The following is a 13,146-nucleotide window of genomic DNA, read 5'->3' as shown; positions in this document are numbered from 1 at the left end:
TGACACAACTATGAGAAAAACATGCTAATAGTGTTAGATCGATACGAAATGAATGAATAAATATAAAAAAATAGATTAACTGCTTAATCAAATATAAAGTAAATTATGAAAAATGTAAAATAAATAGTTCATGTTGAAAATGGTTTTGGTTTGGTTTTTTTTTTAATTTCGCGCAAAACTACTCGAGGGCTATCTGTGATAGCCGTCCCTAATTTAGCAGTGTAATACTAGATGGAAGGCAGCTAGTCATCACCACCCACCGCCAACTCTTGGGCTACTCTTTTACCAAAGAATAGTGGAATTGACCGTCACATTATAACGCCCCCACGGCTGAAAGGGCGAGCATGTTTGGCACGACGGGGATGCGAACCCGTAACCCTCAGATTACGAGACCCACGCCTTAACACGCTTGGCCATGCCGGGCCTCATGTAGAAAAGAACGAAAAAAATTCTACTCTTGAAATGGTTTGTTTGTTTTGAATTTTGTACAAAGCTACTCGAGGACTACCCGCGCTAGCCGTTCCTAATTTAGCAGTGTAAGACTAGAGGGAAGGTAACTAGTTTTCATCACTCACCGCCAACTCTTGGGCTACTCTTTTACCAAGGAATAGTGGGATTAATCGTTACATTATAACGCCCCCACAACTGAAAGAGCGAGTATGTTTGGTGTGGTGGGAATTCCGAACCTGCGACCCTCGGACAACGAGTCGAGTGCCTTAACTATCTGACCATGCGAAATGATGTCGCCTGTTTGTGTGTAGTTTTACACTATTTAATCTAATCAATTAAAATAGACAAATCTTAATAGTTTTGTGGAAAGTGACTACAAATCATTTTATGAGAAGCAAACATGGAAATGGCGCTTTATGTGCCTTAGGAAGAACTTCTGAGAAGAGTTTGCGAACGTTACGTCAAGGAAACGTTATGAATATATTGCGATAGAATCTACGACACTGCAAGCTTTAGATCATTTCCAACTCATGTTTAACATTTACTCGGTTTTGTAAGGGTTTGGAGATTTTCCAGTTAAATTTCATTATTCATACATAAACCTAAGAAATTCATTTTATGTATAATTCCGGGACACTGAAATCGGTTGTTCGTTCTATACTTGACAGAGTGGAATAAATACATGATTACCTCGATAAACTTCACTAATAAGTAATTATCACAATCAAATTGAATTAGTGCTTATAATAAAATGTGTATGAATGGTGAAGACGTATAATATAAGTATTACATAAGTATTCCCAAGGATCTTCTAGTAGAAAACAAGTGTTTTATCAATTTTTTTGCCTTTATTAGCTTCACAATCACTGTGCTTCCCAAGTGAAACCAGAATGTACTTTAGGAGAACACAGAGACCACATTCTGCCACCTACTTCAATTTGTCCCATCGTTCTCGTAAGTACTGAACCCAACACTATGTTATTTATAGATTATAGATTGACATTAGGAATAACTTTTTTCAACTGCAGAGGAACACAAATGCCATCTGCCGACTGATGAAGAGGCAGTTAATATTGTAATTACCTTTAAACATAATTACGAGCTAGGAGCCTGGTAATTTAGATGTGCAAGTTTCGTACATTGCCTATGGGTAGCTGAATAACTATTACATTTAGTATACCTACGTCACGCATGCTCGCACATGGTTTGTATTTTCGTCTATTGCCCTGGATGGTTGAATTAAACACGTTAGTTCTATGTCAAATAAAGATAGATTAGTAGGCAATTTGGGCCTGTTTGAAAAGTTCAAAGTCAGATATAATTATTACTTTTAATTATATTTATTTCTTTTTTATATATAACTTCATCAAAATTTACACTGTAGACTAGTGAAAGTGAATTACGTATACATACATATTAAAGCATTCGCGGTTTATGTTAGAAATATGGTCGCTATTATTTTGAATTAAGTAAACAGATTGCGTTAGTAAACATGCTCTATGATCTTTCTTATGACTGAATTTAGAACTGTTTTGACCTGACTGCTACAAATTATCTACACTTCTAGAACTAATTATTTGAAACTAGAGTTTAGTAATATTTTAGTATTAGAAAATCAAATGCAAATGTGTTTTATAACTAGTTTTTGAATATACTATCTACTTATTTTACCCTTAGCTATTTATATATCACATCACATATTGTATCTATTTACTATCTTTGACGGTAGATAATGACTAAAATTATTAGTTGCCGTTTGGTTTGATGGACATTTAATAATACTAGTAATGGATCACCGTGAACACGTTTTTGTTGTAAGAATACTTATATCACTGAAAATACGGTTGAGTATCAAGATTACTTGTGTCAGCGGAAGTACGTCATTGTTTCAAGATTACTTAAACCATTGAAAGTACGTTCGTATAGTAAGATTACTTGTGTTAGTGGGACCAATATATTGTTGTAAAATTACGTGTCTCAGTGTAAGAATATATTCTCATTTAAATATTGTAAAATTTTAACCAGGATCACATCTCCCAATAAAAGGGCACATTTTTGATACAGTCTTTGACTTTTACACTGTAGCATATAACATTATTACACTTCACACGTAGCAGCAAAAAACGAACAATTTTTACACAGTATTTTGGGTATGTAGACTGGTGGCGCCGTCTGAAATTACAAAACCTACGTTGTATAGCTAAATTAATCCTCATCAGTTCATTCGAAAGTGAGGGCCTTACTTCACATCATTTTGTGTGGTCTTTATAAAAATAGCATAAATATTAGATAATAATAAAAAAATTAGAGATATAAAAACGGTAAAATGACTGATTAGTGAATGAAGATTAATAGTGTAAGCTCATTTATTGATTTTTTTTTTTAAAGGAAAGACAACGAAGTTTGTCCGGTGGTCAGAAAAAAAACTTATCTCGTTCAGATTCCAGTATGGCAACGTGTGAAAGTTCACAAAGTGTTGTAAGTTTGTATTTAAAAATTCCTTTAATGTTTACATATTTAGAAGAAGTTAAATATATGTACAGACGAAGTCTCTATTTCTAGGATAATTACTATAAAAACTGTATTATGGCGTGGCGAGGTGGTTAGGGCACTCGATACGTACTTTTAGAGTCGCGGGTTCGAATCCACATCCCATGAAACGTGCTCACCCCTTCAGCCGTAGGGGCCTTATAATGTTACAGTGAATCACGCTATCTGTTGGTACAAGAGTAGTCCAAGAATTGGCAGTGGTGATTATTACCTGCCTTCTCTCTAGTCTTAAACTGCTAAATTAGGGACGGCTAGCGCGAAATTGAAATAAAAACTGAATTTTTTTTTAAAAAAACTTTTCCCAAAGTCATAAGTTCTTAATCGAATTCAAAATTCAACAAACTATTACATAAAGGTTTACACATGTATAGAACTTTCTACTATGTGAGAACTTTCTATTTTCTTATGCTATAACCTCTGTAACAATTTTGCTTATCTCCTGTATCATTGAAACCTGTATTCTTAAATCTGCGAATTTCAGGCACTTTTATGTTACTTTTCAGTAGTTTATTAGAATAGTCAAAATGGTTTTGAGATACTTAGTAACGAAGGTGTAAGAGCTCTGTTAAGTAATTCGGTGTTTATTACTTGCGCTGGATTGAGTACAGTTAGCTGTGTGTACGTTTACGCTTAACAACAAACTGTTAAGCATTGTCTCTTAACTTTAAAAGAGCATAATGTGTGTAGGCGTATTTCGGCATGAATTACTTTTGTAACAGGTACATTATTTATCTATCGATGTTTTTGTGTGTTTTGTTTTCCATCACATGCACACACACATAGTTTGTTTGTTTTTTTGGAATTTCGCACAAAGCTACTCGAGGGCTATCTGTGCTAGCCGTCCCTAATTTAGCAGTGTAAGACTAGAGGGAAGGTAGCTAGTCATCACCACCCACCGCCAACTCTTGGGCTACTCTTTTACCAAAGAATAGTGGGATTGACTGTCACATTATAACGCCCCACGGCTGAAAGGGCGAGCATGTTTGGCACGACGGGGATGCGAACCCGCAACCCTCAGATTACAAGTCCCACGCCTTAACACGCTGGGCCATGCCGGGCCACCACACACACATAGAAGTGGTTTCAGGAATCAGGACAAACCCTAAACATTTTAAATTCTTTAATTTTTTAGGGACAGTAACAACCTTTTTACCGATACACCAAACAATATTAATTTGAAAACAAACAAAACAAAAAAGATAAAACAATTTCAAGGATTATTATCTTATTTAGTTTTTAAATTTTGCCTTTAAGTCTTAGAGCAAGTAATTTCTGCAGGACAATTTGAATTTAAAATTAATTTTTCATGAGATGTTTATAACAAAATTATTGTGATTTTTTAGTTTTATACTTGAATTTCCATACCCGCGGTGGAGACAATGTAAGCAGCCCATTGTATATTTATGTTTAATAACAGACAAACAAAAACAAACTATTAGTAGAATATTACAACGTAAAAACAACGATGTTTGTTTGATCAGATGTGGTTTTACGAGGTTTCCTTACTTTTTAAATTGGAAGCATAAATAAGCTGTTATACAGAACTGGCGGACAGAACATAGACAACAGCAAATAATTAGAATAGCATTGATTGTTAAATCTTATACAGATGATAATGAGCTGCTACACATAAGTTATTCGTATTATATCGTTCTGTTTTCTATCATTCCTTGAAATACAGTTTTCATAAAAGTATAGTAAGTTTGCTAAGGTTATGTTGCGGGACCGGAGGAACTGGGGAAACATGCCATCCAATTTTAACACATAAATTTTAATCCACATAAAAGGAGAATAGCCTTTTATATACTTTCAACTATCATGAAAATTTGCTGTTTCACTTTTATTGGGTTGAGGAATAATTCGTGAGCGTTTTTCCAAGTTAAAAAAAAATATTCATAAATGAAACGCTTTCGCAAAATATTTCATGTTATTTGGTAGATAATTTATTGCTCTAATAGATGGTGTGTTTGATTTTCATATGTCTTTAATTTTTGCTTTCATTTTCAGCTCATTAAATGGAATGTCAAGTGGACAAAATCGAGCATTTTCGACACCATCTGCTTTTCGCATTTAATTTCTTGCAATTTCGTTTACAACAATGCATGCTATATACCTAGGTATTACATGAAATAAAGTATCATAATAAATGTTTTGGGTGTAATGTGTTCATGCATTGAAGTATTGTATAGTCTTGCATGTAATGCTTGAATGAAATTATTTAAAAAGGCTCACGAATTATTCCTCAACCTAATAAATTCAAATTTCACGGCTAACGTAGAAAAGATGCCTATAAACACCAGCGTTATTCAAACGTTTTCTAAAAGTGTTCACTGTCAATTTAAACAGTATTACTGGATACTTTCAAAATATTTAAGTCTGTTTGTTTCAGATTCAGAAAAGTCAGCATCATCTAATATAAAAAATATTCTGTCAAGATGAAAGCAATATTTTTAAAGGTATAAACTGATTCGTTTCAAAACTGCCTGTCGACTTAATGTAATTCTGCATGAATTCTACAAAAAGTTTAATTTTCTCTCGGATCTTTATTTCAGGGCTCTCCAATGTCATTCCAAATTACTCCACTTCCAGGTACTCATCCGCTATTAGTTCTGATAAATCCAAAAAGTGGCGGGAGACAAGGAGTTAGGTTAGTATCATTCCTTTTCATTTTGATATTGTAGTTTTACATTTACTTAACTGATAAGTTGGTTTTATTTAAATTTATAATAAACTGTTATTTAATTCTAGTTTTAATATTGCCGATATCATCAGAGATAACAAGTCTCATCCATCTTCCACTCTCAGGCTTTTTGAGACTTTTCTTCTGTCGATATAAAACTGCAACCAGTTTCTTATTAAATGTTTATCGCCATAATTTCATTGTTTAGCTGCATAATAACATTTTCCTTGTTTCATAAATATGAATGTGGTTACAATTTAATACCACAAGTTTTGGGAATATACTAGATGTGTACAGTGAACCATAGAAATTACATAACGTACCTTACTCTCCATGCTTCTCAACAGAAACTTAATTTTATGCCACAAAATACACCAGATGGCAGGAGATAAGGCACCATAATAATCCCAAGGAAGATATTTTTGGTATCCCCTTCCCTTCTGTTGAAAGAGACAACTTCTTCGTCCCAGCCTCTGCCACGTGCTAAAGTAGGCAGTGCTCCGCCTCCTTCAAAACAAAAGATTTTCTTGATCCTTCATATTTCTCTATTACCTTGCTTTACCATTTTGTTTGTTTATTTGTTTGAGTATGCTTATTGAAACTTGCTGATGGATGACCGCAAGTGAATGAGAGAACAAAACTTTAAATTAACAGCTATTTTAATACTTTGTTCGAAAGGAGTCGATGGCCGCCTGAATCGCATTACTTATATATTAGTGTTGTGTTTGTCGGTCAGTCAATACAGACCAAAATCACCTTACTTAAGGGGCGCTTAAAGTTTCAGTTTGTACTGTCGTGAGGTCAGTAAAGCATGCTCATACTATGAATCACGAGAAGAATTATGCACTTGATATGAACTTGAAAAGCAAGAAATAAAAATATTCGTTACTCCTAATTTTGGTTTTATTTACTTATGAAAGAAAACACTTTCAGGGACCCTGTGCAAGTACATTTAGGTTAATTTGCATTCCTTAAGTTATCACAATGTATTATATTTCCACGTGTCTTGTCACGGTAGTTCCTATTTTCTCAATACAAAACTACAAATTTGGTTTACAGTTGTTGAACACTTTGACATACATCCATGTATTACATGGTTTGCTAATAACGTTAATGTGACGTTGAAAGTAGACACTATTTTGTGCTTCTCGTTTATTAAGGCATAGCTCCGTATCGGTTCAACATAGCTCAGTACCTGCACTATTTTACAATAAAGTCTCAACACGAAGTATTTTAAAAAGATCTCGTAACTACAACGAAGTATATATATATTATATATATATTGTATGCTATCTGAAACAACGATATTTTATTGTATTCCATATTAATTCTGCAGGTGCCCTGTGTTAGTTTTATTTCAATTTCCATTAACTCTAAACAATTTTAGTTTTTAACATTTTGTTTCTTTCTTTGCAGGATCTTAAGAAAGTTCCAGTACTTACTTAATCCTAGACAGGTTTATAACTTATCTAAAGGGGGACCAATGCAGGGGTAAGTGATAAAACCTTATTTAATGATACACATTCATTATTTTGAAGCTGTGTGATAAACCTTATATAATACATTACTTTAAATATACATACTTCTATGCAAATATGGAGAAACATCAATTGTTCTTTTTATTCTTGAAAGTCAGTGGCGGGACCAGGATATTTTCGTTGGGGGGGGGCTGAGGTAAACTGTAGAGGGGCTTCCCCAAATGCAGGATAGATGGTAAATTATAATAATGTAAATACAAAGGTACATTTCAGAAAGCTGTGCCAAACTGTGATTGTGATATTGTTCTTATTATCATAAGTGTGACAAGCACCTGTTACAATAATGTAACTACTGCATTACATTAAATTAGACACTTCTAAATAGCCCAATGACAATTTCAAAATTCATTCTAGAATTGTTTAAAAATATTATTTGGTCAGTTAACATGTAAGGTTATTATCTAAACATAAGTATAACATTAATTGGATTGCAAGTCACAATTTTAAGTGTATGCCACAATCATCAGTACAATTTTGGATGGCTGATACACAATGCAAAATGATCTCACAGAGGACACAACACCGGTTAAATGCTTCATAGTTTTGATCAATACACAATACACTTATACATACATGCTATGTTTTACTTTTCAATAAAAGATAAATCAAATTAATGGGTAAATACCTGTGAAACCTTTTGTTTATCAAGTAAAATCCCTGATGATCTGTTGTAACTTGAAATCAACGTGGTTGTCTAATCTTCGTCAAAGCTCAAGATATAATGGCATTACACAGAAAGCGGCAATACAGCGCATGAGTTTCAGTGCATAGTTCAGTGCAATACTAAAGTATTGCTATGGAACGCATGACACATACTTCCGTGTTAATGAAGACGCTGAGTTGTACAGATCTATGTTTCTTTGATGTTAATTGTTAAGCAACAACGACGATTGTGTTTTCCATATTTTATGAATATATGTAGGTAACAATATTGGGGGGCTGAGGTGGGCTTGGCTCATTGGGGGGGCAAGCCCCCCTTGGCGCCGCCACTGTTTAAAATATGATATTAAATAATATACTGAACAATCGCCAAGTTTTTATTATAAGAATGATGGCGTTTCAAGCAGGATCTATTCATCAGATTGTATAGTTTACAACAAAGGACCTACCTATCTGTTATTTTAGTTTGTTATTTTCGTCCCCTATGCGGTTTTAACTATATTTTGTCAAAAAGATGCACATAGTGAACATGTAATTCAGAAGGATGTAAATAATCGAGTACTTTCTAACGTGCAGTGTTTATAATAAAGTCGACAATCAGTTATTGTCACAGGTAGTAGACTATACAGTCACTCACCTAAATGTAATTATTAAATATTTACTCTTTTTAATGACCATTTACTAATTGATTAACGCATGGTATTTTTTGGTTACTAATATGAAAATTACTATTTTATGTAGTAGTATGAGCTGTGATTCGAACATAAGATTGTTTTGATAATAAATACTACACACTTGTCCTTCCGTCCGTTGCCAAATATTATTCAGTCAATTATTAAAATGGTTTCAACAAGTGCATCCAGGTTTCACAAACTTTTGTTCTAGGTTAACTGAGTTTGTGATAGTTTATTGTAGAAGACGTTTTGTATCTTTATTTATCTCATGCAGGGTTCATTTTCCATGTGTTATATTACACATTTTAATGTTGTAGAAGACTTCTTCTATCTTTATTTATCTCATGCATGTTTCATATTCCATTGCTTTATATTATTCTATTTTGTTGCTTGGTCTCCTTATCAGACCTGAATTCTGATTTTGTCTTTTTTCTTATTCTCCCAGTCTTTTGAATTCCGCATCCTCAAGGAGTATTGTAAATGGTATTTTGTGTCTATTCTGTATTGGTTACGGCCGTAATGTAACGTGACTCGTACGTACCCTCCTTACTTTCTGGTGGTTACGTATTCTTTATACGTTTTTTAGAGATGCGTCTAACATAATGAAATAAAGAAATACGTCTTCAAGTTTCTTTCTGCTGTTATTAATGTTTATCTTCTTTACGTTCACAGTATCCAATGTTAAGGAGAGTTGTGGTGATAACACACACTCCGTCAACCTAATATAGAAGTAAAAATAAACCAACAAAAATCGGATACCTCTAATGAACCGAAATTCAAATGTAAGAAAATCTTCACGAATGAATCACATACTAATCTTTCTAATGCGAAATTCAGACCCAAATCCCTGCACTAACCAATAGAAAAACAAGCTCTTCTCAATAGTTTCTTTAAGATGGAAGCAGATAAGCAACTGAAACGTATTAGCTTATTTTAAACACTAAAGTATTAAATAAATTAAATTTACTGATTAAATGAACGGAGATAAACACAAAATTCAGATGATCTGATTATATAATTAAGACATTGTTATCAGCACTGAATTATGTGTTGTTTGAATTTAAACACAAAGTACTAACTCGAGATACTTGGTTTGAATTATTAATTTAGTTTAATATAAGAACTGAATATGAGCATTTAACCATAACTTGAAATAAAAAATTTCATATGACACAGATAAAGGAGCGATAGGAGCAGAAAATGTTTTCAATACGTCATATGCTTCCAACATTTCATTAAAGTAATACAGTGAAAGCAAACTTGCACCTGGTTTTGAAACTAATATTTGTTCCCTTGAGAGATGTTTGAACAACACTTTGAGACTTCATCTTTATTAGTTCTAGGAATACGAATTCAAAGTATACTAGTTTGATGTTCATTAGAAACAAGTTTTGTTCATTTAGTATTTTTTTAAAGCTGCTGCAGAGATACACAGTGAAATAAATTTAAAGTTTATCACAAAGAAAATCACTTTGCAAATTTATGTGGTTAATTTTTATAGGCTACAGTTTTATAAAGATGTCCCGAAAATTCGAGTGCTTTGTTGTGGTGGGGACGGAACAGTCGGCTGGGTATTGGACACAATAGGTAGGGTAATACCATCTATGTTAAGCAATTTAAAAAAATAATAGGAAGAGAGATATGAAAATAAAAAAGGACACAAGAAAGCTTACTTTATCTACTTTTATGAATAGCAGCCATCTGTTAATTATAAAGTATGACTAAATATACATTTGCTGTCAAACAAAATAACACTATTTTGTTGGGATCTGATTGGCTTTAAGACTAAAGTTATCACTGTGTGAATTGAATATTTAGTACATTTTTTCATATCATATTTACTTGTACGGTCTCTTTTTTATAATTTTAATATTTTTTGTGTGAATATATATATATATATAGATAAAATGAATCTTCTCCAAGCACCACCTGTCGCCATTCTGCCATTGGGTACCGGAAACGATCTGGCAAGATGTTTACGGTGGGGACCCGGTGAGTTAAAATGATATTTAACTGATGAATTTTCGATTCATTTGTAACAATGAAAATATATTTTCAGTCTCGCAATATATAGGTGACATGGTCTATTCAGCTACTGCAGAAGTAAATGAAGAACAAGACAAACTGATGTATAGGAAAAAATGTCTGTTTAAGAGGCACTTATTATTTTTGATTTTGTCATGAAGTATAAGCTGCAACTCATTGCTTTAAATATGAAAATCTGTAATCAACGTTAGTAATTTTGGTATCAGTTTGCTAAAAGGATAAGTTAATAATATGTTTTATAGCTACATGATAGCACTACAACAATTTAATTGTTATTATTCTTTACTTATCTCTTTTCAGAATAGAGTTGTATCATAAAATTGTTACAAATTCACAACATACAATATAACTTGTAGTCATCAGAAAACTCTAAACATGAGGTGTGATGAGTTTTATTGAAACAAATGTAGAAATTTAATTTATGGTATATTAATCTATTTTATCTTTTTTGTTGGACCATCTAGTTTTAGTTCATTTGCCATTCTTTGCTCCAGGTGAACTCTTCTTATTTGTTCAGAGAAAGTAATTAAATTGAAATAGTTCATATGTCATAGTTTACAACACATTTTATAATTAATTAATTAATAGAATGCATTGAAAACATTATCCACTTTTAGGCATATAGTTGTTTGTTTAACGATATCAGTGATGCCAAGTTTGTAAACTTGTGGTTTTGAATTTTAAATCGTTTGGATGAAAGGCATTTAATTTTCGCTCTCATTTAAATAGTTTCAAGAGATAACAGGTTGTTACAAAATTAGTTTATCATAATTGCAAGAAGAAAGTGATATACTTTGGATATGTCAAGATAGGCTTTTTGAAAGTAGTTTGGTTTCTGATATACCAGGCTACGAAAATGAGAGCCTTGACAAGATATTGAACAAAATAGAAAAATCCACGACAGTGCCAATGGATAGATGGAGAATCGATATCACAACAACTGATAACACAGAAGAAAAAGGAGATCCTATACCGTGTAATATTTTCAACAACTACTTCTCCATTGGAGTGGTAAATGCCTCAAATTCTCTCGGATAGATTAAAATATGGTTTCTATGGTAACGTCCTTTATTCCAGACCTAGAAGCTCTGTATTTTCAATTTTCTCTCTCTGTAAGTTTGGAAGTTTTAGTTCTATGACCTAACTTAAGACAAGTACCGTAACGACACCACACCAAATTTAGTTTTGTAATAATTTCCCTCTTTATACACATAAATAGAATATATACGTACATATATAGAAAATCCGGATAATTAAAAATTAGTTATCATATAAAAGGTAGCACTTAATATGTAAGACGTATTTCACCATTCTTTTTACTGCTTTTCAAGGATTCAATATTTACTTGCTGAAACCAGTTCCTTATGGACTAATGTAGCGATGTTATGAACAACGAACTTGTGCCACAAAGTGAAATTAATATTTTATAAAATAAGTATATGTATGTATGTCTACTCTGTTTATCTAACACAAAATATTTTCATGAATAACACTGATAAATGTTTTATTTTAACTGTCAACAGGATGCGTCGATTGCCATAAAGTTCCATCTAGAAAGAGAAAAACATCCTGAAAAATTCAACAGCAGGTGTGTTTGATAATGTTTAATTGTTTAACTAAGTGATATATTATTCATATGTATATTTCAAATAATAAAATCTGTTTTTGATCATTTATAATGTAAAAACTTGCAAGGCTTAATTGATACTCTAACCGGTAATTTAGCTCTAGCTCTGATTAAAATATAAGAAGTATTAGGTTAAGATGTTCATGAAAAGACTCAATTTATGTGATTATACACAATTTACAATATTTACACTGACAACTTTGTAGATTTTGTTTGTAAGTTTATATAGATGCACATTTTTCTCGTTTTAGTATAACACATTACTCGTAAAAAACATTACCCAGAAAATTATTGCATTCCATCGAAACACATGTATAGCAATTATTTGTATCTTATACTTCATCATAGTGTATAAATCTACATAACACTTTGTGTTATTTCCAGTAGATCACTGAGGATAAATTTTTGCAAAATCTTTTAAAATTAAAGTTTCATTTTTAAATCGCAAAGCTTCAACCAAGAGAAGAACTGGCTACCAAAAGGTTTCCATGTGGTACTAAAAAACTTGTATGCTTCACGATTACATATGGTTTTCAAGTTTATTTTTATTTCGAAAGAAAGCCACAGATAACATCTAAATTTAACTACTAATTATAACATTGCCACGAAATATTATTCGCATTTCTACATCGCCAAATGTAGAACAAGTATCATGCCTATAAACTGCAGTTTATCATCATAACAAGGCTGTTATTTTTATATTGTCTTTGTTACTGTTGAACTGTGGAACCATGCAAATCCGGTTATAAGTCAGATAGATGGAATCCAAGACTACACTGGAACTTAGTTTTTGTTTTGTATTTACTAATAGACAGCACAGTTGTTATTTTTCATCATAATGCAATATTTCTTGAATTTTTTATTTCTTTACACAAAAATTTTTACTGCTATTCACAAAGAGAAAAACGCCAGTTATTTATG

The 13,146-nt window shown here is 32.4% G+C and overlaps 1 protein-coding gene across 10 annotated transcripts in view; it reads left to right on the top strand.

Moving 5' to 3' along the window:
* LOC143232783 (diacylglycerol kinase beta-like) overlaps positions 1-13,146 on the top strand; it is a 234,384-nt gene that overhangs the window by 205,401 nt on the left and 15,837 nt on the right. For all 10 annotated transcript variants that reach the window (XM_076468636.1, XM_076468635.1, XM_076468628.1 and 7 more), the window contains 8 exons: positions 1,306-1,404; positions 2,839-2,928; positions 5,553-5,647; positions 7,097-7,171; positions 10,054-10,139; positions 10,455-10,544; positions 11,446-11,609; positions 12,122-12,186. In XM_076468636.1, the coding sequence (XP_076324751.1) occupies positions 1,306-1,404; positions 2,839-2,928; positions 5,553-5,647; positions 7,097-7,171; positions 10,054-10,139; positions 10,455-10,544; positions 11,446-11,609; positions 12,122-12,186 (764 nt within the window). The remainder of the gene's footprint in view (positions 1-1,305; positions 1,405-2,838; positions 2,929-5,552; positions 5,648-7,096; positions 7,172-10,053; positions 10,140-10,454; positions 10,545-11,445; positions 11,610-12,121; positions 12,187-13,146) is intronic.

The sequence above is a fragment of the Tachypleus tridentatus genome, chromosome 11 (assembly GCF_004210375.1).
Source record: "Tachypleus tridentatus isolate NWPU-2018 chromosome 11, ASM421037v1, whole genome shotgun sequence".
Taxonomy (NCBI): Eukaryota; Metazoa; Arthropoda; class Merostomata; order Xiphosura; family Limulidae; genus Tachypleus; species Tachypleus tridentatus.
This window is presented reverse-complemented; position numbering and strand designations above follow the sequence as displayed.